This window comes from Nyctibius grandis, chromosome 4 (genome assembly GCF_013368605.1).
Source record: "Nyctibius grandis isolate bNycGra1 chromosome 4, bNycGra1.pri, whole genome shotgun sequence".
In the NCBI taxonomy this organism is placed as follows: Eukaryota; Metazoa; Chordata; class Aves; order Nyctibiiformes; family Nyctibiidae; genus Nyctibius; species Nyctibius grandis.
Window position 1 is genome coordinate 55,599,776 of NC_090661.1, and position 27,566 is coordinate 55,627,341.

The 27,566-nt window shown below is 44.8% G+C and overlaps 1 protein-coding gene across 1 annotated transcript in view; it reads left to right on the forward strand.

Annotated features, from left to right (window-relative positions):
* Nucleotides 1-222: 222 nt before the first annotated feature.
* RIN3 (Ras and Rab interactor 3) overlaps nt 223-27,566 on the forward strand; it is a 68,650-nt gene continuing 41,306 nt past the window's right edge. The window contains exons 1-3 of the mRNA XM_068397381.1: nt 223-269; nt 19,829-20,015; nt 23,532-23,646. Coding sequence (XP_068253482.1) covers nt 223-269; nt 19,829-20,015; nt 23,532-23,646 — 349 coding nt within the window. The remainder of the gene's footprint in view (nt 270-19,828; nt 20,016-23,531; nt 23,647-27,566) is intronic.

Genomic DNA, 27,566 nt, shown 5'->3' on the forward strand with positions numbered 1-27,566 from the left:
TAGTTTGCTTTCATTTCAGTGCTTGTTTAGTCCTCTGCCCTCCGATACTACTGAGATTGAAGCTGGTTTTAAACATCCTCCCCCTGCCACCCCTTGAAATATCATCTTCAGTACAAAACCTAAGGATGTGGAGATTCTACTCAGCGATGGAAAGGAATTGCTTTCTTTACCAAGGAACTCTAAAGCCACTGTGAAAGAGAAAGTGTCTTAAAGTTTGCTGTAATGATGAAAACATCAGCAGGAGACGAGGGAGCCAGGGATGACTCAGGGTAAGTCCTGAATCTTTAGTGACTGCTCATTTTAATAACTTGCTTTCCTTTTCCTACTTAACAAAGAGCTCTCGGCTGCATTTGCGAGCTGGCTGCTGAGTTACCAGCTACACAATGACAATGGTGTGGCATGATTGTACTGTAATTTACAGGATTTGCTTTAGCTAGCATATTCCAACTGAAAACAAACTGCATTACCTTTTTTTAGCTTGAATCTTAGCTATTTAGGGAAGGAGAAGGATGAATTCCAAGCTGCAGTTTAGGGCAAAGGACAGAATAAGGGAGTTCTGTGCTTTTGGAAATGTGACAAATCTTTCCTGGGAGGCTTGCTTTGTTTCTGCTGAAATGCTGAGAAGTGGATAAGGGCTCGTCCCTATGAGCTGATGGTCACTCCAGCTCCAGCACACTCAGGTACACACAAACCCTGTCCACAGACTCCCAGGAGACTTCAGATGTGCTTTCTGTTAGGAAAAGACTCAGGCTTTCCTTGCTCCTGGCCAACAGACACTGCACCTTGCAGGATCAAGCCCCAGCAATGGGAGAGAAAATGGGTTTTGATTGGGAGGACAATCACTGCTGGGATTCCAGGATCAGGCTGGAATCCACCCAGTTTTATCATAAAACCCATGCTGAAGCTGACCGTTTCTGTTTCCTGTTGAAAACAATCGGGAAAATTACATAGCTGCCGCAACCTTCAGTCATCCCCCTTGGAAAAACATATAATAGCAGATATTAAGAGTGTTTCTTATCTGTCTGACACACTTAGCCTGTTTCCCATGAATAAAAGCTCCTAGTTGTGTCTGTGATAGGTGCAGTAGAAGAAGCTGTATAGGTGGGTAGATATGGGATGCTTGCATTTTCAGTCACTGAGTGTACTGCAAGTCAGTCCCCTTTGACTTGGAGCACACTGAGTCAAAAAGGGGATAAGATTGCTGCTGACAGGCTCGTGTGCTTAGTTTCACCATAGCACTGATCCCAAATACGCACATGGAGCACGGGGGCTGGAGGGAGAACCCTGCATTACAGCTGTCACTGCTTTTGCTTGTTCAGTTGTTTACATTAAGTGGAACAATGTCACTCCTGTTCCAAGGTACAGTTCCTCAGTTCCACTTAATATTAAACACTGAGGGACAAAGATCACACAGCCATAAGGAAAAAATGAAAGAATCCAATCCCTGTAGACCGGCAAGAGGAACTGTCACGGTTTATTAGTAGATGGTGATACAAAGAATTTGCACTTTGCAGATATTCCCTGCATTTGTGTTAGTTAAGATGCCAAGTACTGAGAAACTGAAAGATTTATACTGTTTATATCTTTCTCAGCTTGTCTGAAAGGAGCCACATGTTTGCAAAGGTTTGCTTTCAGTTTAGAATTGCAGACAAAAGTAAACAAGCCATAGACCCTGGATTTGGACTGTAAATCAAGTGGTTGCAGGAATACTGAAGCATGAATGGGTGAGATGCATGCATTCTTCCTAACTTTATGAGCATCAGAACAACTTAACAGAAAGGCCTTTTATTTCGTTAACTGATTGTCTTTATTTTCAATCTATCTCCCGCTCATAAAAAGGAACTTAGGTATTTAAAAAATCTGTTTTAACTCTCTCTGTTTACATGCCACAATATTGCTGAAGATCCTCAAAGTTACACTTCAGCATGTATACCTTGTGGCCTCCAACACATTACAGAATTAGAAAGGTGTCTAAATGATTAGCTAATTTCCTGTTACGGTAACATTTAATCAGGTGCTAATTTCACAAAGTATGTGTAGATAAAATTTGTAGCAACTTGGAAAGTATCCATGTATCCATTCCTAGTAATGAGTGACGGGTCTATTCTGCATGTAACAAATCAATAAGGAGGTTTTGCTGACTTTCACTTCTGAAAAGGCAGAAAGACACTGGGGAGAAATCTGCCTCCAGAATAAGTAGCTCCTCAGAGAGAAATGTGGGGAAAAGTGTAGCTAGGGGCTGGACAGAAATCAATCTAGTCAAATCTTCCCAAATGTGTTGGGAGAGAAACAGGGAAATTTAACCAGTAATTCTGACCTAGAGTCAGGCTAACTCCTAGGAACGTTAATAAGTGGTGAGATCACAAAACATCTGGAGAAATGTGAGCTGATTGAGCCTGATGACCACGGTTTCATGAAAAGATATATGCCTTCATTCCAACATCTGGCAAATGTATGGTGGAGATGATGAGGAGAGCAGACAGGAGCTGAGACAGACACATAATATGCAAATATTAAATAGTTCTTTGGGATAATGGCTGGTTCAGGTAGCTGGGATGGGTTAGAGTGGTTCTCATTTCTGAGGCACCAGGCTGCCTATTTGAAGTAATGATTGTACATCTTTTCGGTGACATGTTTTTTGGCACAAAAACCACCATCATGGTTGACAGATTTCATGTGATGAGCATAGACATAAAGAGGTCCAGCACTGGAGGAATCTGGAAACTGAACAACTCTCATACGTTCACAGATTTTAGCTTCAAAAGGGGCTGTTTTGATTGTCTAGTCTGATCTCCTGTGTAGAGCAGACCAGAGAAACGCTTTGGTAAACACCCTGTCAAACCCATGACTTCTGCTGGAATGGGAGCTTTTAGATACTTGTTGGGCACAAAAGCTTCTGTCTCTGCAGTGGGCTAAATAAATCTAATATCAACATTTACAGGCTTGAACTGAGAAAACTATTTTTAAAAACTCCTCAAGAGCCATCCTTTGTAAAGGACTTAATCTAAGCTTATTTGAGTCAGTGGAACAAAGTCCTGTTGGCCTCAGGAGATCTTGGACCCAATGCACAGTACTGCTCAAAGAAAACCTCAACCTAGAATGTGTGAGATGTGGTGTTTAAGTGGGGAAGGGACAGCTCAAGCAACTGGAAACAAATCAGTGTCATCAAATCTCTCTGTTGTCTTTCATGCTCTGATAAGGGGTACACTTTCCAGTCCTGGGGGATGGTGTTTCCCAGAAAGGAAATGTCTGTGCTCAAGATGTGCTGTACCAAGAATGGGGTATTACTGTAAAGATACAAAGACAGAGATGCTCTCCAAAGATACCTGGATGTGGTGCATCCAGAGAGGAGACATAAAATCTCCCGAAATTCATTTAACAGAAAAGCATGTTTACAACCATGCTGACTTTCGTGATCTTTCCAGCATTTCTCAATAAGTGGGTACTCGCCACACTTAGCGGATGCTTTGAGCGTGTTGTGCAGTGATATTGGTGGCAGTGCAGAAAGCAACCGTCCCTTTGTTTGCTAGAGGGTAGGCTACACTGGGAATATTGCCCCTGAGTAGGGAACTGCTCATCATTGCAGACAGTCTCATACCAGTGTTCACAGGAATGGGGGCATGAATGTAAGCAATATTCTGCTCTTTCTCCTTTCTACTACGGTTTCAGCTAAATATAGTTTTTCACTTCCTGTCCTAAATGGCTACATGCTGGTTTGTATAGTTGACTTTCCAACCTAGATGCAGCATAGGATGAAAAATGTACACATATGTGTGCATGCATCTCTCTTTGTGTGTACAGGTATACCTGTAGAATAGTGTGTCCTGGAGAGTAGCTATGAGGGTTGATTGGCACAAATTTGGGCTGGCTCCATCCCTTATCAAACCATGTGTACGTAGTCCAGATATCTCAGCGATTATCTATTTTATAGCATTTTTCCAAATGATAGTAGGACTATATTTTAACTCATCCATCAGTAAATATAGGCGGCTTCTCTGAGATCAACAATATAGGCTTGTGAGACTCAAAAGGATCTCTAAAATGACCTGAAAAATAGACATAAAAGCCAATACCTAAACCCAATCCATTAGAAAAAGAAGCTGCAGCAAGATTCTTTTCCAGAGTTTCAAATGCTTGCCTGCTGTAATTGCTAAAAAGCACAGAAACCGAAGTGTCTTAGTGAAACTAGGACAAAATATTGTCCATCACAGACCTTTAGCCATTATAATTTTGGAAGGGAGGAGGGGTTTTGCATTTGGGAATAGAAAGAAATAGTTCTTTGGAAGAATAATTAGAAAGAAAAGGCAGCTGTTTGGAATTATTGATGAAATTCTAGTGCAGATGGGTCTGTGAGTAGAGGGTAGGTATGGTCATCAAAAGCCCTGTGATGTCCGGTAAGACTATTGCACTTTCCCAACTGTATCACAAGGGCACTTGCTCTGTGTAGGGAAGGGTGTATCTATGTTTGTGATTGTTTAGGTTGCCCTTTGTGAGGATTTACAAATGAATGACAATGAATGCAGATATTTAAGAAGTCATTATCAGATTTAGAATTAGAAAGACCTAGGGGAAAGCACATTTAGCACATGTTCTCTGGAAGACCAAGGAGAGGTTATAATCCCTTTTGCAATATTATCGTCAGTACAGAGTGGTCCTACAGTCAAAGGGGGTGGGATGTGCTGGGATGGACCCAATCTTGGCAACCCTGGTATTCAGAGCAGCAACTAGATCATAGATCACTGTGCTGATGTGGGGCCTTACGCAGAACAGACTTCTGAGGAATTAAAGCAGGAATAGTTACAAACCTGAGATGTTTGGTCATTAAAAAAAAAAGCATAATATTCTGTAGGTTTGAAGTATTCATACTACCAAAGAATCATAGAATCATGGACTCATTTGGTTGGAAAGGACCTTTAAGATCATCAAGTCCAACTGTTAACCTAGTCTGGAGAAGACTCCAGATTTATCAAAACTGAGAAAACAAGACTGACAGAAGACTATGTTTCAGTGCAGAACAGTAGCTTTAAGGCGGCCATCAAGAAGCAGTGGAAGCAGTTAATCAAAGTCATGCTGAAAAGGCAATTAAGTAGCAATTCTTGGATCTCAGAGCAGGCACTGGTCTAAGCAGGGGTCTGCAATTCAGAGTCACTTTTCTGGTAACCAAGTACAAAATCCACCCGTCTCCTCCTCCAACTTCTTCATCCATGGGGCTCTGACTGGCTGGCAGTTCACACCAGAGCTGGCCCCCAAGGCAGTGGGATTGTGGATGAATTTCTCCTCAGGGATGCTGCAGCCACATTCATTGCCACAGCTGCACGTTGGATTACTGTACCGGTTTGAGGTAAGGGCCCTCCCCAGCAATGAACATGCCCTTATCCTTAGGGAGGATTGGGGGTGCTATTGCAATACAGAGAAGTAAACAAGTAGACCCCTAAGCAAATGGTGCTTAATTTCAAAAATCATTCGAAAAGTCAAGACCTCGTGCTTCCTGATCTTACCCTCCCTGTACCACAGTTGTCACAAATACGAATAATAACTGAGTAGCAGCACTACAATCACCAGAGCAACATAAGAATTGATTAACTGAAATTTGTTAAGAGTTTTTAAGGTGGCAAAGGCAAGATGATACTGATGTTTAGAGGAGAAGGACTTGAAAACCACTGTTCTGTTCAGAGGACATCAGTTTCTCAGGGTTGCAAGATCTATAGCAGAAATTCTGCTGGTCGATTAATTGTGTCTATTTTAGGAGAAATAATTTGCTCCTATGGGATGTTTAATTTGAGGATGAATAGATCAAAATTCTGCCAATCTTTCGTTTCCCCAGTTACGTTTCTGCAAACTTTTAGGAGGGTTGTATGTGGACAGGTAATTGATTATTTTGCTACTGTGGATATTTGTTGATCCTTATGTATGAGCTGGAGGGGTCTGGAGTGCTTGTTAGGTATTTTATAACACTAAAAACCTTCAAACTTTGTTCCCCAGAATTTGCTGAATGAGAGGAGGCAATGCCCTTACAGCCCTGTTGGGCATGGCCTGGGTTACTGACTATGTTGTCAATCAGAGCTGCAGGACTTGTTCAAAGCTGGTCCTTTTACTAGAATTACTAGCCGTGGGCTGCAGGGGACATAGTATGGCACTTCTGGGGTGAAATCCATAGGGGCTGCCCATGAATTTGAAGAGCAAAGTACTTGAAGAGATATGTATGACTGAGTCCTGTCCTGCGTGCACACCACTTGAATGAGGGTGCGCAGCTCTTCTGGGAGAGGCAGCCGGCAGTGGAGTACTCTGAAATTCATGGTTACAGGGACAGGACACATCTATACTGCAAAGTGGGAGATGTAAGGGTGCTGGGCACACCCGGGCTCTGGCATTGATCTAGCTGCACGAAGAGAAACAGCAGTGAGAAGACAGCTGAGCAGGCAGGCAGGCACCCATAGGAACTGCCTGCCAGAAAGGGTGCACAGCGTCTGCAGGGGTTAAAATCTGGCTGTCAGGCCAGTTCTGTACGTCCCTGCCAGAGACGGCTGCCTGTGGTATGCAGGGTAGAGTGTTGTCCTTGTGCCATGGTTGCACCCCACCTGCTGTGGAGGGGCGTGGGGCTGTTATAAAAACGTGCTTGTGTGTATGCTGTATTTTCGGCAGAGACCCTCGGCACCCCACTCTCCCTCCACTGCTCTGTTTGGCATCCACGATCTGCTCTTACAATGTAGGAACACATGTGCCAACCCCATCCTCTCCCCCGATGGAGGGAATCCCTGAAACACAAATATGCACATCGCTGAGTTGGAACCCCTTGCTGGTGTCAGTCTGGAGTTGGAGAGGGGCTGAGTTCGGAATCCATCCCAGGTTGTCAGGTGCTCGCTTCTCAGAGAGGCAGGGCAAGCTTTCAGCTGGTGTTCTTTTAACTGTGAAGTTTGGGGGTGTGTGTATGTGTGTGAACGTACATGATAAAACGGCACTGCAAAGCAGCTGTGGTCAAGCAAGCAGCGCTATTTAAGCTGTGCAAATACAATAAAGCTACAAGCATCACCCAATATGCTAAATATTGTAGCCGCAAGCCTTTCCTCTGAGCTGTCTAAAGTAATTCTACCCACCTCCAGAAATGAGATCCCTGCCTCAATATACCCTGCTGGAGCGGGAATGATAAGGCAATGCTTCCCTCAAGATATCAGCTGCAAGAGGGTTGGAGCACTTAGCTCCTCTTCTCCTGCACCCAAAATAGTGTAAATCTTTTTGCAAGTGAGGATGATTACTTGAGCAGCAAAGGATTAGCAGATGCGAGCATTGCATAGCTGGTTATGCTAGTCACATTTTCCTAAATAGATATTCTATTAGATGCACGCGAGCCAGGGAGTGCTATGGAATGCAACTCTTTTCAAACAGACGAATATACACATGCATATCTGTGTGCCTTTCCCAGACTTTCAACCACCTTTCTGCTCAACAGGGAATATATTTATGTCTGAGTAAAGGACTTCTGCTTTCTGCATTACTGGTACCTTTAGAAGGAACACAGTGTTTTCACTAATCATAATGACATTGTATGATTAATATAAAGCCCTTGTGTGTATGAAAGGATCTTTGGGTGTTTCATGAGTATTCAGCCTCCCAACAACCAGTTGAAGGCAAGTATCTACTACTGCCACTGTTGGAAGGGAAACTGAGGCATGAGCTCATGGAGCTGACTTGATTATAGTTACTTACTTTGTAGCCCGATCCCCTGGATCCTTGTTAAGCAGTTAAACCCTGGCCTTGCCCTAGACCGTCCTTTAGGTTTGGGGTGATGCCAGGAACAGAATTCAGTTCTCAGAAAGCCTTTTCTTTTTGGTGGATGAGTTCCCTGCTGCATTACGGAGCTGAACCAGCTTCCTCAGTGTTTGCACAGCCTCTACACCTGAAGCAAGAGAAGCAGCAAAAGTGAAGTGCTGGGAGTGTGTGCAAGTGGAGTCAAGGGACTGCCCTTTCTGCAGTATCCTCCCATTGCCCTGGATTAAGAGGAGCATGAAACCACACCCCGAGAGTTGTTCTCTGAGGCAGGGCTGCAATTCTGGCTCAGATAATGGTCCTGCAAGGGCTGGGGCTGCCGGTATTTGCTCTAGGTGAATCGTCGGGGTCTCTGGAACAGCACTGTTCCTGGTAGGGCTGAAAGACCTGTCTTACTTCTTGAAATTATCTCCTGACCATGTTAATTAGTACTTTCTATTTGCTCTTTCAAGGCTAATGAATTTTTGGGGAATTTCAAGTGCTTTGTTGAAACCAGCTGAATACATACAACCTTTTGGATGCTAGGAAAACCTTGCCAAATATAGGGAATGCACGCAGCTCAGGTACAGTCCTCCTGTGGCCCTCAGAAGAAAGCCAGTCTTTTGAGGCCTCTGTCTTGTAAAAGCAGTTGTTGGGCAGAACTGGAAGCAGCTGCAGCCCTTTGTGAACTGGATTAAATTTTGTGCTGCTTGGGAAAATTCACCAAGGAGACAGAGAGAGACCAAAAAATAGCAGAGTCTGGAGACAGACAGCTCTGCTGGCTACCTGCAACACTGTTCTGCAAATTGCTAGCAGAATTCTAGGCAAAAGAAGGTTGTCCCACATATTTGGCTAAGTAACAGCCTGGGACCTGGCCCAACCTTTCACGTTGCCTGCCAATAATTTTTCTCTCTTATCTCCTTTTTTTTCCCCTTGAGTTCTCTCCAAGGAATTTGTCACTCCTGATACCCCACACAAAACCATAAACAGGCAAAGCTCAGTGCTTCTCCTGCTGAATCAGCAGACAGTAAAGAGCTTGGCTTTGGATGACTTTCCTTTCTGTCCAGGGTACAGATATGTAACACAGGACGTTTTGGTGTAACTCTGTACTGAACTCCCATTCTAATCCTTTCTAAGGATTAGAAGTTAGTTAGTTTTAGACTGGATCTCATTGGTAACCTTTCCAGCCTACAGGGAAAGTGACTGTGTCACCCTCCCAGCAGGGATGGGTCCTCTGGTCCGCAAAACCATGGTAGAGATTGCCTGAGGGGCACTGTGAAGAGCAGCCTGTGATAGGGATGGATGGTAGGGGTTAGTCCCTTGGTCTGGTGTTCTGATACCCCCCTTTGCTATTAGACCTAGCTATCTAGGTCTAGCCCGGATTCACCTTGCCTAACTGTAGGTGTTTAATTGTTGTGTTCCATTTAGGAACCTGTGCACCCATGAGGATCTCTGGTCTCCAGAAGATCCAGGGTGACTGGTGCCAGCAGGGCTGAATCCAAGTCAAATATTTGTTCATGCCTCACCAAGCTGAGCAGGGAGCCAGGCCAGAGAGCTATGTCCAGCACAAAGCTGCTTTCACACTCCCACCCCCTGAGTCAGATTGCCCCGGGGTCAGACACGCAGTGGCAGCCTGGAGGTGGGGGTGGGTGCAGCACTGATGTTTTCAGGAGGACATGACAAAGGCAGCAGTGTTATGGATTGTCTTAAACTGCTGTGAACCCACAGCCTTTGGCTCATGACATATTTACATCGTAGCCATGGTGAGCAAGTGACCAGGTTTGGTAGTCACATGCTGAGCTCCCAGCCACCACAGGGACAATGCAGCAGCTTCTGACACTGCTCCGCTAACCAGTCCTTTGTCCCCAGGCTGTCCCATCGGCACAGGGGAATGAGGGCCATGCCCACACACAGGGCAGGTCACTCAACTCAGCCCAGCAAACTAGAACACCTCTCATCATCCTTGTGGTGGGGGACCATGCCCTTTCACCACCTTTCCATATCCCTGAAATACCCCAACAAGCCTTTTTCTTCTTTCTCTTTCTAACCTTGCCTCAGTTTGAATGCAGGCAGGGATCCTATCAGATCATAAAGCAAGAAATAAACACATTTCTCCAATGCCTCATCAAAATTAAGTATGAGAAGTATGAAATTGCTGGAGTAAGGATTAAGGACGACAGTCAAAGAGTAGGTTCACAGTTTTAGATATATATTTTTTTTTTTACTAACAGCACCATGTATTGAAATGCATTCACACTGACTTTAGAAGGAAATCTTACCCAAAATATGAATATTCGTGTGTAAGTCTGCAGATCAGTGTCCGAATGACTGGTTTGAAGACCCTTTGCGTGATACCTTAACAAGAGGGGGGACCTCTGAAGGCCTGGTCTCTGCTCCTTGAGATACCACAGGATGCAAGTTCAATGGATTTCTTTCCCTTGGCAAAATGGCCTTTTCTAGTTGCAAATCATGACTGAGATAAGTGTTGGCAGGTATTTCTTAGAAGAGGGGAAGACTGCTCAGCTTTTGGCAAGTCTGTGTGGCTAGCACCTCGCATCTTGTATATCTCATGTCCACACTAAATTCACTCACAGGATGAGGAAGCCATTGCTTTTTACAACTAGTCGGATGTTTCTCTTAATATTTTGCCCAGGGTTTTGACTCTGACACGTCATGCAGCTCCAAATAATTTTTGATAAATAGAGTTTGAAACAGAACGGCTTTATTTAAGCAAAACTACAGTGTATTCTTAATGAAGTTTGAATTTGGGAATTTCTCCCTCCCCTTCATTTTCCATTTCCCTTTCCCCTCTTTGTTAAGTGAGTACAATATAGAAAAGCATTCCCCGGGTTTTCATTCCTGGCTTCCTTCCTGGCCAGATGAGCTGCGAAAGGGCAAAACCTCTGCCAACAGCCCTGACCCTGCAGTCAAAAGAGGGGTGCTTGGGGCTTCCAGGTCCTGGGGTGTTTTTCAAGGGCACGGAACGAACCCATCCATCTTCTGTCCAGCTGGTGGCTCTGCTGGGCCCTTCTAGTGCGCTGACACCAAGGTGGGAGGAAGGTCTTGGACTTCCTCATGTTCTTACAGCTTAGGAAATTGTTCCTCTTCTTGCAAATATTTGCTTTTGGTTCCTGCACCTCACAAGCTTTTCCAGAGAAGCTGAAGTAGAATTATCCAGCAAACACTTTCGCAGCTTTTTGTCAAGGAAAATGTGCTTTCTTTTGCTCCTCTGACCTCACCAGAAATGGCTCCTGGCTAGGCCCACGTTTCCACAGCTCTCTTCTTTGCAGTGAAATGACCTTGCAGAAGTATAAATTATCCTCTGTTGCTTGCACACAAAGAAAAATCTTTAGTTTTGCTGATATGCTGAAATTCCTAAGACAATAATTTGGGTTTGAAATAGGCAAAGGACAAATGACCGAAAAGCTCTGATTATGACTACGAGGGAGAAGGGCTTATCTTTAACGCAGCAACTGTCTGTTGTTAGTCAGGGAGTAGGCTAGTAAAACTTGCAAAGTGGTTTTGACTTGCAAAACTGTGTTTTGACTGAGTAAAAAGAGAAAGTTGATAAGATATTTTGAGACAAATTGTTGAATGCAAAATACATATGTGCAAGGTTACATAAAGATAGCAGTATAATTTGTGGGGTGGATACAAGCCAAGTCATGTTACACCAATAGGATTTAGTAGCCCAAGTCCACTATGGGGCCACAGGCAGCATATACCATCTGCATTAACTTCTGCATTACTGAATGCAGGAAACAGCTAGACTGAAGAAAAAAAAAGGGCTTTGAAAGAAGGCCTCTTCCTTCAGGGAATTTATGGTGGTGGTTTTTTTTTGTCTTGTTTCTGTCCATGTCATGACTGTGAATGTGAGAAGGCTTGTTTGTTAGTAGAGCTGACCTGGGTACTAGCAGTAATGTGAATTAGCTTGTATTTTGTTTGGGTTTTTTATGCATATGCAATTCCTTATGATATACATACCTTTGTGTATGAAAATGGAGGGACAGACCAAATGAACCTAGGAAACACGTTGAAGTTAGCAATTTAATAAACACTTAGTGGCACCTCCCTGCTCCTTGAAAGCACTCCTGCGCTGAAAGATCGTTCACAGGGTTAAACAAGAGGCTTTGACAGAGGTATTGCCACTGCTTCACTGTAGGCACTTAGAGCTAAGCTTGACTAATTTAGGAGGAAGAGCAGCTCTTCTAGAGGAGCTGAGAGCTGGCCCCTAACACCTGAGATGGGTGCCCCTGCAATGGGAGGTCTCTCTGAGTGACTAGAGCAGAAACCCAAGCAGGTAGCGCGGCTGCTGCGGTTGGGTGGTTTACGGGAAGCACTGCAAGCACCCCCTCCTTCTCCACCCCTGAGTGACTTGGCCCTGCTGCTCATGCCCTTAGAGAAAGATCATTAGTCTTAATCACCCAGTTTGCGCTCTGATGAGTGACAGTGGTTACGTGTCCCTCCTAACATCAGTAGCTCCCATCCAGCAAGTCTTCTCCAGAGCTGACCTAACTCCTGACCTTAGAACAGGGCCAAGATTCTGCTCAGTTCAAAATCCAGATAAGCTGACATCATGTCTTTTTCATGATGGCAGTAATGAGGAAAAATAGAGTTGTTAGCTTTAAACCAGGTAAAGGCAGCAGCCAGGGTACCAGAGCTTAGCACAAGCTAAGTTATTCTGCCAGCAGGCTCTGTGTTTTTGCATAGAGCCTACTCTTGTGGCTCAGCTAACATGCTTAAAGCCAGCTCAGCTGTCCTTGCTGTGCTCTGCAGGCAGCAGTACAAGTCCGCACTGTTACTTTGGTGTGATGCTGGTCTATCAGACCTTCAAACTGAGCCCTGTACTGTATAAGACAGCAATCTGGTGTCATATGTGAGCAGAAAACTGTCTGTGGCTGCTTATTACTTAATAGATCAACACATGAATTAGCATTCTTCCACCTGCACAAGTGGCCATTACACCCTTCCCCCCATGGACTTGCTCATTTTTGTGATTTCTTCTGTTGGTTTCTGTGACTGGGGAGGTGAGTGCTCAGTGAACTGGTGAGTGATTTAAGGGCAGATGAGCTGTTCCATACCTGATCCCTCTGTGCCCATTAGTGGAGCTCCCAGGCAGAGTGATGACTTGCTCCACTTTGGCAAACATGTGAACATGTGCAGGCAAAACAGGTCCAGCTGGGGAGAGGTGGATGCCTGCAGCCTGTGTGTGCAAAACTCTGCTAGCCTTCCCAGAGGCAGGCAGCTTGGAAATCCCTGGAAGGTAAGGAAAAGCTCGCAGAAGTGAGCCTTCAATTGCAGGCTGCAAAACTTCACTGCTGAAATTGAGGGTACCTGTATGGAAAGTGGAGTAGGTGGGGAACAGAGAGGTTTGCTGAGCTATGAGGTGTCAGGGTATTTAGGAGACCCTTGGTTTGCCTTACTTGTGGCAGCTGGAACAGCTGCTGCCTTGGCTATTAAGCATGGTGCTTTCCAGGCTGAGCAGAAAGGCCTGGACATGCAGACCATCAACTGTAGATCAAAGACCAAACAGATGACGGGTGGACATAAAAGCTAGAGTGGAAACAAGGATAGCAGCGAGCAAGAGGAAGTGCTCTGCCAACCACAGGTTGTCCACAGACCACAGTTCGAGAAGCACAATTTCCTGAGCTACGTGTTTGTCACCAAGGTGGTCCAGTAACACAAATGTTCTGCAAGGTAGGAAGGACTACTGAACAGGCAAGTATGCCTCATGGGATGCACTGAGCCTGTCATGCCGCTTCCATTATCCAATTTTTCTGTACATCTGAGAACCTTACAATGCAGGAAGCTCCCATGGCTTGCTTAGCTACCCTTTCTTTTTGCATATCAAACAAGAAGTTTGGTTTTTATTTCTAACTAAAGGGTGACAAACATCTGGGTGTGTTCTCTGAAGACCTCAAGAACTTTCTTCTCTTTCTGCTTTTTGAGTTTTTAATTGTGTTTTTTTCCTGGTTGTTGGTTTGATTTTTGTCAGATGTCTTGGATCTATTATGAAAAAGCATTTATTAATGCCTGAATTTTCTGTGAGGCAGTGTTAACCTCTGGTGCACTAAGTTAGCTGTTGTGCTATGGGTTTTCCATGTGTCACCATGTGCCACCTTCCCATTTTCCTAATACTCTGTTGTATGATGAAATCACTCAAGAAGTTTACAGATGATGGAGCTCTCCCCGTAGCTAGGTTGGGTGCAGTGCCTCAGTTTCACGAGCTGTTGGAAGAAAGAAATTAGAATCCAGGAACGTGACCCAAGCCAGGTCCAGAAAGTAAATGAATCCTTCTCCTCCGCCTTGTATTAGTTTGATCTGAACTGATAAAGTGAGCAAAGATGGGCTGGCTTATGAGAATAATGAGAAAGCATTGAGAAATGACCACATCTAAGATGGAAGCAAAATGAAGTTTGACATCCTCTAGCTGGGGCACTGCATAACTTTCCTCCCAGTGAACTGAAAATAACAGCACATGAATTCACATGCATCTGAACAAAGATTTTTCATGAGTCTATCTAATCATAAGTTATATCAAACCAAGGAAAGCATAGGTAGCTATGTATGTAGCAAGGGTCTAACTGATAAAACCTTGCTGCACTTCTTTTGCTGCTACTCACGTAACTCTGATTATTCTTTCTCCAGTGTGCTGGGTTCAGAACTCCATGCTCTTTTCAGCAGGAAGGTGGCTATGAAAAAAGGGATACAGAGATCTACCTCTATCAGCAGTGTCATAGAGCCCTGCAGCTGAGTCCAACTAGGCTGGCTGTGCCACGGGATGTAAAACAGGGCTGTGAGTTTTCTGTCAGTCTCTTATTCTCAGCACCATCATCTGACCCATCTCCACGAAGCCCCGTGCTCCCATGTCTCTCTTTTAACCACAGAAATTACCAGCATTGTCCAGCTACTTCTGCTGGGACTGGTGTGTCAGCTTCAGGAGCTTCTATCTTTTCCTCCTGCTTCATATGCTCCTTGTAAACTGTGTTGCTGTGCTTGAAGGGTTTCCACATGTGAGCTTCAGATACAAGCTGGCTTGTCCTGAATGGTCTCCCTTCAGGTACCAGGTGGCTTTGGTGCAAAAAGTTGCTCTTCACCTGGCACATGGAGTTTATGGCCACTTGTCTGTCTTTCTCCCTCAGTAGCAAGCCAGCTGGCACACATTTTAAGACCTGTGGTGCCTGCTTTGCTATAAATATGAATATACCAGAGTATCTCTTTTCTTGAGGACAGCACAGCAAACCCTTGCTCTTGCTCTCTCTTGATGTCTTCTAATATTCAAGGGGAGAAATAAAAGCAAAAAATATGAAAAAAAACATAGCTTCTAATTCTTACACCTGGTCTATTTAAACATTAAGGCCCTCAGTCTTTACTTATCAGTGCACTACAGACCATTTGGTTTCTGACTGCAGACTCAGATTTAATAACACCTGATGCGTCTTCTCAGATCTGCTCTGGTGACAGGCAGAAGCTGCAAATGTGTGGGGGTGATGAGGACGACCAAGGCTGACATTGTTGGAAGCTCTGTCCTAGCTCATCTGACAGTCCCTGCTGCTGTTGCACACAGCTGCTATGTCTCAGAGTGACCAGGCCTGGATAGTACAGCCAGCAAGCCCTTAGTGTCAGCAAGTTTGTGGCAATATTTCTAAAGTCCCTCACAAACGTATGCCCAGGCCTGCACCTGCGTGAAATTCAGTGGATTATATCCCCTTGCAGTTCTGATGATTTCTGGGAATATTCAGCTGGCAAGCGTGGCTCTTCGTTTCTGAGGCAATGAATCACGGTGGTGTCATGTGTACAGTCACTGTGCAATAATTCTAATCACCATTGTTGTCATTATTACTTTCCAACCAAGCAACCTGATACCTTCTGCCAAACTGGGGCAGGTGTGTGAATGTAATCACTGTGCAATTAATTAATCTGTGTTGCTGATCAGTATGCAACACACAGCTCCCCGCATCCCAGCTGAGTTCAATTTCACAGAGCGGCTGCAGGATTTAAAAGCACTTTGCAGTAAGAACTCAGTTAAAGAAAATGAAAAGCAGGCAGCTCTAGGGCCAGCTTTTCAGCTTTGCATCACACCTAACAAAAATGAGCACCTGCCTGTATCAGTCGAAGGGTTTTGCAGGACTGTGGGAGAAGGAGAGAGTTAGCCAAACAGCACGTTATTTCTGAAAACTGAGCTTAGAAATCATCTGATGCATGAATTCTGAGTGAGTGAAATAGTGAACACCGGATGCTCACCACGGCGGCCCCACAAATCCCTTCAGTTGGCAGCACAGCAAGAACCTGGGAGCTGCCTGGGCTCCCTCCTCTCTGTGCAGCTACAGAGCTACTGTGGAGCCAGATGAAATTGCTGGATTAAGCCCTCCTGCAGCCTGGCATCTGGATCTCGGTGACAGCTGTGCCCAGGAAAGAAGTCGAGCATTGGTGCCATAACTGCGTCAGCTGGCGTGTCATGGGTCACAGCATTACAGCTGGAAAAGGTCTGTTAGGTCATTCACTCCCATTTCTTAGCCAGCACAGGATTTGACTCAATAAAGTGTTTGCTACTGCTCTAAATGTGGCATTTTAAGGATTTTGGTAATGCAATCCTCTTTCCCTTCTCTTGGGAGCTTATCTGTCATCTGTTATAACTCGCTGTCAGGAAGTGTCTAGCCTACCATCCTGTGTTTTAGTAAGATCCCATTAATGACTCTTCTTGACTTTCCTTTTCATCAAAGCCTCCCCTTTTGCTGAGCTGTCCTTTCCTCCCTCTGTACAGGTACAATAGCCTACTTAGTTCCTTCTGGGCTGGGCTGGCTTCTGAGGGGAGGATACTCCACAGCAGGGCTGTCATCCCTGAGGGCCCTCAAAAGGCTGGGTTCCTCTTCTGCCAAAAAGCCTCATCCACTGTCCTTAATTATCTGCACTGAAAGACCCCACACACTCAAATGGTGAGATGTTTCCATTAAGACAAATACTTTCAGACTCTTCATTTTTTATCTTGTATGTCTATGTTTGGAATCATTTTCTATTTTTCATCCATTCTCCAAAACTTAGATGATGGGCCCTACATGCAGCCACATGCTTTGAAAGGTCAGTTTGGTTATTTTTCTTCACCAGTCTGTTGTTCTTGTTGCTAAACTGCGTTGCTGCTGCGAGCAGGGCTCCATCCAGACGATGTGCCTGTTGTGGGGAGCAGAGGGCTGGGTGCCTCTGCCTGCATCAAGCCTGGGTTCCCCCATGGGGAACACCATGCCCGTGTCACTACATGCCTGGTGCTCACCAGGTCCAACCTACTTTGTATTACTTCCTTGCCTTTGTTGATATCCCTCATTTCCCTCCAGGCAATGGGATTCTTGCGCATCAGTGCTTTGCTGGCCCTTTTCACCTTACATAATTAATGGGTAACGAAGTTCAGCATCCCTGGAGCTATCGCAATGCATGTCACCTACTGGTGCTGCAGCAAGACATTCTCAGCATTGGGCCTGTTTTGGTCTAGGTTTCACACTTCATTGGCAAGATCAGATTCATGCTTTTGTGACTAATTTGGGGAGTAGCTTTTGCTAACAGTGTTATGGAACATTTCATTATAACTCACCTTTCTTTTCCTTCAGCTCATTACTTCTTTCCCATTATCGAGTATGAATGTTGCCATCCAACACACACTTTCCTTTCACATGGTTACTAGGCATTTCTTTTGGTTTTTACTGTAAAGAAAGAAACCGAGAGGTGAATCAGGTTAACTTCCAAAAGCTGTCCTCCACTGTTTTACTCTGTATGTTCAAACAATACTGATTAAAATCATATACTGTTGCATCTGAAAGAAATTGCCTCACCTGTGTGACAAGCTGTGCTTTTATCATGAGTGAAGAGAATGTGTTTCACTTATTTCTATTTGCTTTTTAAGCACAATTCTCATTCTTAGTGTCTTGGCTATGATCTCGAAAACTGATTGATTAAAATCGAGACTCTGTGGACTAATATCCTGAGTCAGCAACTGGGATTGCAGAAGAACATGTATTTTCTAAGGAAGCTGTCTCTATAGGGTTGAAAAAGAAAAAAACTACTAAAAATAAAATCTCACTGTTGGTTTTGGGACTTGAAAGGCTGTTTTTCTAAAAACTAGCTTTTGGGATAAGCATGCTGTTTTAGGTTAGGTCTTTGAAGGGACTCTCTTTTAGTAGTTTAAGTCTGATGTATTTGAAATGTACTACTTTAAGATCTGTATCATTAAAAATAAAAGGAAAAAGAAAAAGACTTGAAATAATGGCAAATCAAAAGTGAGAGTCCTGCTCTTTTCAGCTCTGACATCTAAGCAGCAAAACTGGTACAGAAAAACGTAATATTTTATGTATGTTCTCATACATTTTCTTTATTTTTAAAATCAGTTAATCCAATGAGTGACAAGCCTATAACCGTGAGTCTGTAACCTTATCCAGTAGAGCTCTTAAGACCAGACCTTTCAGCACAAGTATTTCCACTGACTGCAGTGCTAAGCACATGTATAAATACTTTGTTGAATAAGCACCGTATCTAGAAACCAGCATTTAATGCCAGTCTGCCATTAGACTGCGAGGACTAAAAATAAATCGAATTCGTTCTTTGTGTCTCTGATCAGAACAGGAATCTAGAAGAGAACGTGTCCCAGATCATTAATATTCTCAACCGCATAATTTCAGTATTCTCACATTTTGTACAGCTGAGAATCGGCTCTGAGACATAAGCTGTGACTGGATATTGCTAACACATGGTGCCGCAGGGTGGCCCCTCTCTTGTCACTCAGCATCTCCCACGTATCTTTTTGGAGCTTCCAATTATGTCTTCAGGACTGGCCAAAATGACAAATGTGGCAAGAAAAAAGAGGGAAAACAAGTCTTCATTTCCTCCCACCTGAAGGTCCCTATGGTGTTTCCCCACGTTTCCTGTGTTCCCTCCCATCCCTCTCCCTTGGCGCAGGGAAAAGGTTCACTATGTCTGTGTCCTTTGAGTCTCATCCCGCAGGACTTGCTGGGTCACTCTGAGCAACCTAGGGCTCCTTGCAGGGCTGCGCCCTGGATTATTCTGCTGCTGCAGATCAGCCTTTGGGAACCAGCAAAGATACCTTTTCTGTATTGGAGCTAGCTGTTGAATGCATCCTATCACATCCTCCTCCTCCTCCTGTACTCTGAGTGACAACAGAGGTGGAGGATATCCCCCTCCCCATGAGCAGCCACTGCTGGCCCCCTGGGTGCAGGAGTGGAGGAGTAACCATGTCTGCAACCACCAGCCCCAGCACAGACTCGTCAGTGGAGATGGGGAGCGCTTGGTGTTATTTTTAAACAGTGACATGTCTTAGTCTGCCTTTCTGCAGACTGCCTAAGGTGGGCACAGAGGGTGGCTGCCAAAACGTGAGAGAAGCTGACGGTGCCTCTGGCTACTGCTGGCAGGCTTCCTCCGAGAGGCTCTGTGAGCGGGGGGGAGGTACCACGCCAGTGCCCATCACAGCTCCTGCATGATCAGAGAAGCGCTGACAGTGGCATGGCCACAGGGTGAGCTGCAGGCTGCCTGGCCCCAGTATGCCTCGGATGCTGACGGATGCTGTGGCTCTGTGTGTGTGTATTCCCAGCAGCTGGAGAGGTCTGTGGCCCCTTGTCTCTGCTGCAATGCTCCCTTTGAAGCCATGAAAGGTTGCTCTGACCCTTCAGCTGGAGATGGGGGTCCAGGGGACAGGCATGCTCTACCCTCCGCAGTGCTGTCTGCCTCTGTGCTTCCCTTACCTCTGTCTCTGCGTACCTGTGCTTAGGCAACATAGATAGATGAGCTGAAACCAACAGGCCTCAGCACAAAGCACCCTGCAAGCCTGTGGTCTGAAACCCAGGTGTGCATCATTAGTATGAGGTTGTAGTCCTTAGGATGGGATGTATCTGTCTGTCTTTCGAGGACTGTGCACCCAGTTTGCCACTATCATAGCAAAGCATGTGTGGTCTGATGCCCTTCGAGGAACTCTCCCAGTGTGTAAGTGCCTCTGTGTGTGCCTGTGTGTTTGCATTTACAGTCCTTACTCCCTCCAGGTTTTCCATTTGCAGTTCTGCTTACAAGGGACTCCCTTGCTGTGTTTCAGCCCTATCAGAGATACTGGCAAAGAGGAAGAAGAGACATATATCTGTCAGGCCACTGCCCCGCAAAACTGCCTCCGGCTTCCAGGGATCAGCATCCTTGATAAACTCATCAAGACCTGTCCCGTCTGGCTTCAGCTGAACATGAACCAGGAAAGGGCTGGGGCGATACTTGGCAAAGAAACAGCAGGGGTAAGTCCAAAGCGGTTTTGGTTCAGACAACCACATTTCCTGTCCTTGGTGGAGCTGGTTAGGAGAGCAGTGCTTTTTTTCATGTGGAAGCAAAAATATTTAGCAGATTATGCTCTCTGTTTGCATTACCTTTTGATGCTTTAGCCACTTGCAGTGGTGCAAGACAGATGTAATGGCTTTGGGGAAGGAGGAATTTTATCTCTGGTTTTATTTACTTAGCATGTAGATTCATGGAGATGCCTTCCCATTCACCACCATACCCACAGGTATTTTGACTGTCCTCATTTGGAGCAATAAAAAAAGAAGTCCTGAAGAAAAGGTCTTTAAATTCTGGGAGCTGCTGGGAGTATTTTTTATTGCAATAATTGGTATCTGGTCCCCATAAGCTGTGTTAGAAAATGTGAGGCTCATGCAAAGCTCAGAGCTTGCTTAAGGAAAACAGCTCTGTAGGAAAGGGAGCTCCCTATTCCTGGGGTCTCGGAGGTGAGGCATGGCAGGGCAGTGACAACATCCAGTGGAACTCACCTGACCAACCTCGACTGTGCAGCGTGCCTCACCCTGAACCAGATGTTGGGCAAATTATTCTCTTTGTTTTTCTGCACTGTCTGTAAAAGGAGACCTGAGTGATTGTCTCTGATATAGCCATGTATGGCCCCAAACCTCCTTGGTCAGGCAGGGCCATTCCCCACCTCTGAGCAGCTTTGGGAATAAATCTTGCCTCTGTTCCTCCTGCTCACACCATCCTTAGGCACGATCTTCAGCTGCGGCTCAAAGCAGGCAGGAAAAGAGCTGATGCATCAGAAGTGTCCCACGGCAAGGGCAGGCTCTCCTGCCCACTCTGAGCCCACCTGAAGCTGAATCAGCACAGCACCTTTCCTACTGCCGGTGAAAATGGAAGAGACTGGTTTGCTACCAGTCCTGACCTGGGCAGTAGGGTTAGGTACAGCTCAGAAAACCCACCTTCCTCTCATCTGAAGAGTCATGGGCCAATTTTAGCCTTTGGAGCCAGGGCAACCAGTCGTGCCAATCAGGAAAACAGAAGTGATTCGTTCCCAGGTTTCACTTCTCTCCTTGCTTAAATTTAATTTCAGATGAGCAATTTCATTGCTCTTGACCGATGCAATGTGAGATAGTGCTGTCTGAGATCCAAGGTCGCAGTAGTCTCTCGAGGTGGATTAGAGGGACCGTGTTGTCATGTGGGTGATAGGACCTGGGGAAGGGAGAGCCTCTATGGCTTTTTCCTATCTGTACATATTTTCCGTGATGTAGAAGGTGGGGGCTGCCCTGCGTTTGAAATAGGTCTGTTTCAGGCATGCACCTGTTTGCCATGCGTTTATTTGGATTTTCTCTGCGCTGGTGGTCCTGAGCCCCCGGGGCTCAATTTCATATGAATGGCAGAGGCCAAGACAATGGCACTGTGTGAAGTTGCAAAACCGCCCCAAAGCAGTGTGTTTAGTGTGGGTGCTTCAAAGTGACAGAAAATGCCCCTATGACCAGGACTCATGCAGAGAAAGGTCCTGGCTTCTAGACAAGCTTTTGTTTAATTCCTCTGTCCAAGAAATTCGTGTTTTCTTGATAGATTTCCAATGCATTATAATTGATTAATCATTTTATCAGCTCACACTTCTTCTTTCTAATATTAATGTCCAGACTCCAGAATTAGCCTAATTTTTTAATTCTGTTTTTATAAAAATACCTCAACTCTCTCCTGCCAAAACCTGCTATCAAAGAACAGATAAGGGTGAAGATTACTTTGTCTTTGTATCTGCAGCTTCAAGGTGCAAGCTAAAAATATCCTTGGCAATAAGCTTTAATTAGTAACACACTTAGGAGCTCACACAATACAAAGAATGAGATATTTTTCTTTTTTTTCTTTTATCTTTTAAAAGTTTTTTACTTTCTCTCTTTTCTCTTTTTTCTTTTTCTTTTGTCTTCTGTCTTTTCCTCTTTGTTTCTTTTTCTTTCTATTTTTTATTTGCTTTTGTCTTTCTTCTTTCTTCTTTTTTTTTTTTTCAATTTCACTGGTCCCATTGGTGGGAACCAATGGCTACAGTGGTTCCACTGGTTCCAATTAAAGACTCAGGGGCCCCTTATCAATGTGTGTGAATACCTGATGGGAGGGAGTACAGAAGATTGAGCCAGATCATTCTCAGTGGTATCCAGTGAAAGGATGAGGTGCAGTGGGCATAAATTGAAACACAGGAAATTCTGTTTAAATATTAAGAAAAGCTTTTTTTACTGTCAGGATGATCAAACATTGGAACAGGTTGCCCAAGAGGCTGTAGAGCCTCTATCCTTGGACATAATAAAAACACTACAAGACATAATCCTGAGTGACTTGCTGTAGTTGATCTGTCTTTGAGCATGAGGATTGGACTAGATGATCTCCAGAGGTTCCTTCCAACCACATCTGCTCTGTGATTTCAGGACCAGTCAATACACTTGAAGTCAGTGCTGCCATCCAGAGGGATCTTAGACAAGCTGGGGGGACAGGGCTGGAAGAAACCTTCTGAAGTTCAACAAGGACAAACACAAAGCACTGCCCCTGGGAAAGCAGACCCCTGGCAGGGATCTGGGCTGGGACTCCCTGGCTGGGCAGCTCTTCAGGAAAGGCCCTGCAGGGGCGGTGGGCAGCAAGATGAGCACAGATCTACTGAGGAGAGGCTGTGGGACCAGGGTTTGTCCAACCAGGAGGAGAGACAACTCTGAGGAGACTGCACAGCAGTTCCCTGGTACCTACAGAGAGGTCATGGCAAAGATGGACCCAGGCTCTGCTCAGCCTCACATGGTGGGAGGACAAGACATGACAGGCGTACATTGAAACCAGAGGGGTTCAGACTGGGTACATGGAAACACTTTCTCCCTCTGAGAACAGTAAGTGGTAGGACAGGTTGCCTGGAGAGGTGGTGCAGTCTCCACCCTTGGAGGTTCTCCAGACCTGTCTGGACCCTGAGCAACTTGATCTGTCTCATGGTTTCGCCCAGGGGGTTGGACAAGAGCCCTCTTGGGGTCCCTGCCAGCCTGAATAATCTTGTGATCCCATGAAAAAAACTCTGCCATGAGACACTGTGGCCACCAGAGCCTTTGGCCTTGTGTTCCACTTGTGAACACTTGACTCAATGTACAAGTGACTCTCTTGCTTTAGTCCTGGACTGGGACATTCTAGGGTGAATTGTCCATGATTTAGGGCACTTATGTGAGGAGAATCACTTGATGAATTGCGAGTGCAGCTTTATACTCTTCAGTTAGTGAAATAGTTTGCCTTAGGCTTAAGTGGGACATCAGCGATGGATAGAAATTTTGCTGGTTCCTTCACAGGTCTGAATTTCACCCAGATGAAAAGTCCCTTTATTCATTATTTTTGCTCTGTAAAGTTCAACCAAGTGGAACAAAGCTAAAATAAGATCATTTAAAGGTGGATTGTACTGATAAAAAACTTCATTGCAAATGACCTAAAATAAAGTTCAGAAGCTCACATAATGTAGCTAAACTCTTGATTCCTTTCTCCTTTTTCAGATATTCTTGGTTAGGAAAGAGGGTAACATGAACAACATGGTCCTTGCAGTCCACCTGCCAGTGCAGAATAAGGCTCCCAGTGTGCTGGAGTACAGCATTAAAGAAGAAAAATCAAGTAAGTTCTGTACATTTTTTGATCTTGCTCTGATTATTGTACTGAATCCTCCTGTGATCGCCAGTATTTATGTAATCTCACTTGCCATGAGCAGGTTCCTCTTGTGACTGGCAGCAGATCTTGCTTTTATGGTGTAGTTCAGTTAATATTTCCTGCAGCTGCTTTACCTCAGCTCCCCTGTGGTTCTGCACCTCATGTTATCATTTACAGACTCACAACAGGAAAATAAAGCACCTCCAGATGAGCAGGCCAGCACTTTGATCAAGCGAGAGGAGCTGCCTTTCACCAGGTGGAAGTCCTGAGCAAAGCGCAAGGCACTGACAGACTAAGCCTTGTTAACTCACTGACTCTATTTCTGCCACTGAATTTGAGGACCACCAGGCATCTGACATCTGCTACATTCCCTTTTGTCGCACCTCATACAGTCATACTGAACAACTGGTTACTCCTAAACTGACTGTTTTCAACGCCTCGCTGTTTGTGGGACGCAGCTGAGTCTTGGGACTGGTGGTATCGGTGCTGTTCCTGATCGGACGGCCAGGTCTGCCATGAGCAAGCAAAAATGAATCCAGTTTACAGTCAGCCATGCCTGATGCAGCCCTTGGTGTAAATGTATGTGTAAGGCATATGATTTCCACCTTCCAAGAAATATTTGTAAACACGGGAATTTTAGGGTAGTCACAGAAACATGCACTTGAAACAGTTCATCAAAATAACTTCTCACTATTTATATGAACACATCCAAATCCTCTGTCACTGAGCTCTGCCCCAAAGCCAGCTCTCCAGGTTATATGTTTTACTCTCTGCTAAAACACTTGTATTTCCACTGATCAATGTTGTGGCTTATTTCTTCCCCATTGACAGTTGCTCAAGTGAATTTTTCCCTTCTCATGTGTTTCTTTGCATACCTCTGTGTCGTAAACAGACTTTAAAGCCAGAGGGACAAGTGAATCTCTTAATCTGCTCTGATCTCAAGCACAGACCACAGGCTGTCACAGCGTTGCTCCTGCACAGAGCGCAGCTGCCTGGCTGCCATGTACCCCCTAGGAAAGCTTTCTCTCTCATCTGTGTGCACCTCGGAGCACACAATTGCGGAGATGCCGCACGTGTTCAGTGCTCCTGCGTGAGGGCAGGAATAGCAAACCTTTTGCCACAACTTCAGGTGTCCAGATTAAGAACACAAGGGCAAGGGTTAGCTGCAGGGTGGGGAAACTTTTTTCTTTATTTAGTTATTTGAAGTTGACCTGGGGCTTAGGTTTTGCATGGTGGGGAATTGTTTTTTGATGATTCAAGTTTTCCTTTGGATAAAAGTTAAAAAATTGAATCCTGCCATCCTAAAAATGTAATTTATAGAAATGTTACTTCTTGACTTGTGTCCTGTGCCATAAAATCTGATTTCTTTGAGGACAGGCAAAGTAAAATGTAGTACAAAATACGCACTGTGAGCCAGCCTAGCTAGAATGACTTTTGTGCCCTCTTTTTGAAACTTGCTTGCTTGCTATTTCTAACTTATCACTAACTTAACGCAAAGGATATGTTCAGAGACACAGCTTTCTGGTAGGAACAAGAATTAAATCAGTTTCCATCACTTTCATACAAGGTGCAAAGTAAGTGAAGGAGGGTAATTAGAAATTAGCTCTCATTCAAAAAGCAGGAGAACTGCCATCACATGTGCAGTGATCCCTGTGGCCATGAGGCCGGTGCATTCCTATGGTGGATATTCACATTATTTTTAGCTTGAGTTCTGTCAGTGTTGAGCTGTAGAAAGACTCTCAGTTCTCCATCCCGTACCGTTTTGACAGACACACATTGGGCATGGTCTCGTGCTTTTGCTTCCTTTCTTATTTAGGGTAAGTAGCCTGGCTTTTGAGTTTAGAAGAAATCTAATTAATTTCTGTTTGTAAAGCCAAAGGACTATATCTGGCAAAAGGGGAGATGCTAAATCTTCTATGTCTCGGAGTAAACTAATACATTAGCTTTGATTTATTGTCCCTGTGTTACTCATATAACATATAATAAAATTATATGTTGTCCGAATGCTTTAAAAGAATTAAGACTAGAGTCTGAGCTTCCTTGCTAAGTACCCTGGTACGTCTGGATTGTCTTAGCTTAATGAATTGCCCTTCACTCTTCCCTGGTATTCTGTAAGTGTCAAGGTAGGAGACCTCTGAGCACCCTTGGTAACTGCAGACCAGGGACGTTATCTTGCTGTGGAATGCCAGTCTGTTGACAGTTCGGTGTTACACCTCCTGAGAGTGTGTACAGAATGCCAGCTGCATAGCCTGAGGACCACTGTAGCCTGGCAGGGTTTTTCCAGGCATCTAGTCTCACTTCGGAAAGTCCCTCTTCAGTTCTTCTGTGCTTGCTAAAAGAAGGCTTCAGCTCGCCACTGAACGTCGCAAACAGGGAGGTGGATTGTCCTGATAGCTACCTGCTCTTTGAGTCTGCATGAAGTGGAGCAGAGCTGGTGCCCTTCCAGTGCCCTTCCAAAGGAGCAGCTGTAATTCCCCTGCCATTTGAGAATCCCCCTTCCCAGCTGTACTGGGGACAAGTAGCTTTGGGTTTGTTGGCCTGCTCCTAGTATTTCCATTCTGAGTTGACACATAAGCAATGATCTGTGTAATCTGCCCTACAGAGAACTGTTTGTCCCTTTCTGAGAGATGACTCCTTGTAAAGGGTTTGAAGAAGTGGGAGCAAGTTCCCCCTGTTACCTCACTTCAGCTCATTAGACTCCACAGACTTGATGCATTCAGATGTAAACTGAAAGCTGAATTTGCCTTGACATACATAGTTCGGATTTGATGGAGAGCCTCCCTTCCAGTTAAAATTCAAGTTGCAACCCATCTACTGTTTTGGAGCACCTTGCCAGCTGCTTCTTGTCATTCTCACGAGGACTCAGTGCAATCTCATCTTCACAAGTGACACAAAGAAGGATGCGCTATCCTTAGAGGTGACATGATGGCTTTGTGCCATCTCTACAGTGATGTCCATCTCTTACTTTTACCATATGCAGTTTTAAACAGCAACTTTTATTGCTCAGCTGTTTGTGAAAAGCCATTCTCATCCTGTCCTGCTTTTCAGATAGTGTCTGAAAAGGTTTTCCCCAGTATCATAATGACAGTACAGAGGTTGCTGCCCAGCCCCTGAGATCCATGTATAGATGGCCGTTCAGTGAAGTACAAAAAATGGAAGCTTCCTAGCATTGCACTGCCAAATGATGGTGGATCATTGTTTTTCTCTTTCCTTTCCCCATATCAGATCTGCTTTGTTGACATTTGATGAAATATTTAGGGAAGTGTAATTTTCTGAGGGGAAGACCTGATTTAATTGTGATTTTTTTAAAAATGGAAATCCCCAAAGAACCCACTAGGTAAGAGAGTCAAGAAATGAAACCTCTTTCCCTTTTTTCATGGGGAATTTTCACCCGTTCTGTGAAGTAGCCCTTAGAATCATAAAACAGGAGAATGAAGAGACTGGATTTTAAAAGTTTTCTTCTGGTTCTTTATCTTTGGTTGTAATTCCTTCAGAGACAGGAAGGCTAAATCCTGGTCACAGCAGCAGGTATGGTAGAGACCCAACAGCAGATACCCTGTGGTTCATCAGAAAGCTGAGAAACCCGGCAAATTTCAAAGCTTTGGATCTCTGTGGTTTTGCTTCTCAGCCTGACAGATCCCTTACTTCTTATTCAGAACAGTGGAAATCTCCCAGGGAGAAGGCTTGTTACAAAATTTCTTTCATTTAGGGATGCAGTCTTGGGAGATACCCCTCAAGCTCTGCTAAAATCTCAACTACTTTGTGCACTTTCAGTTCTGAGTTGTCCCTTACTTCTACTTCATCCTGAAATGGAGCCCTAGCCTCACATACCTCAAAACCTGAGCACCATTTCCTCAGCTAACTCCTACCCTTGGCTCTTCTCAGCC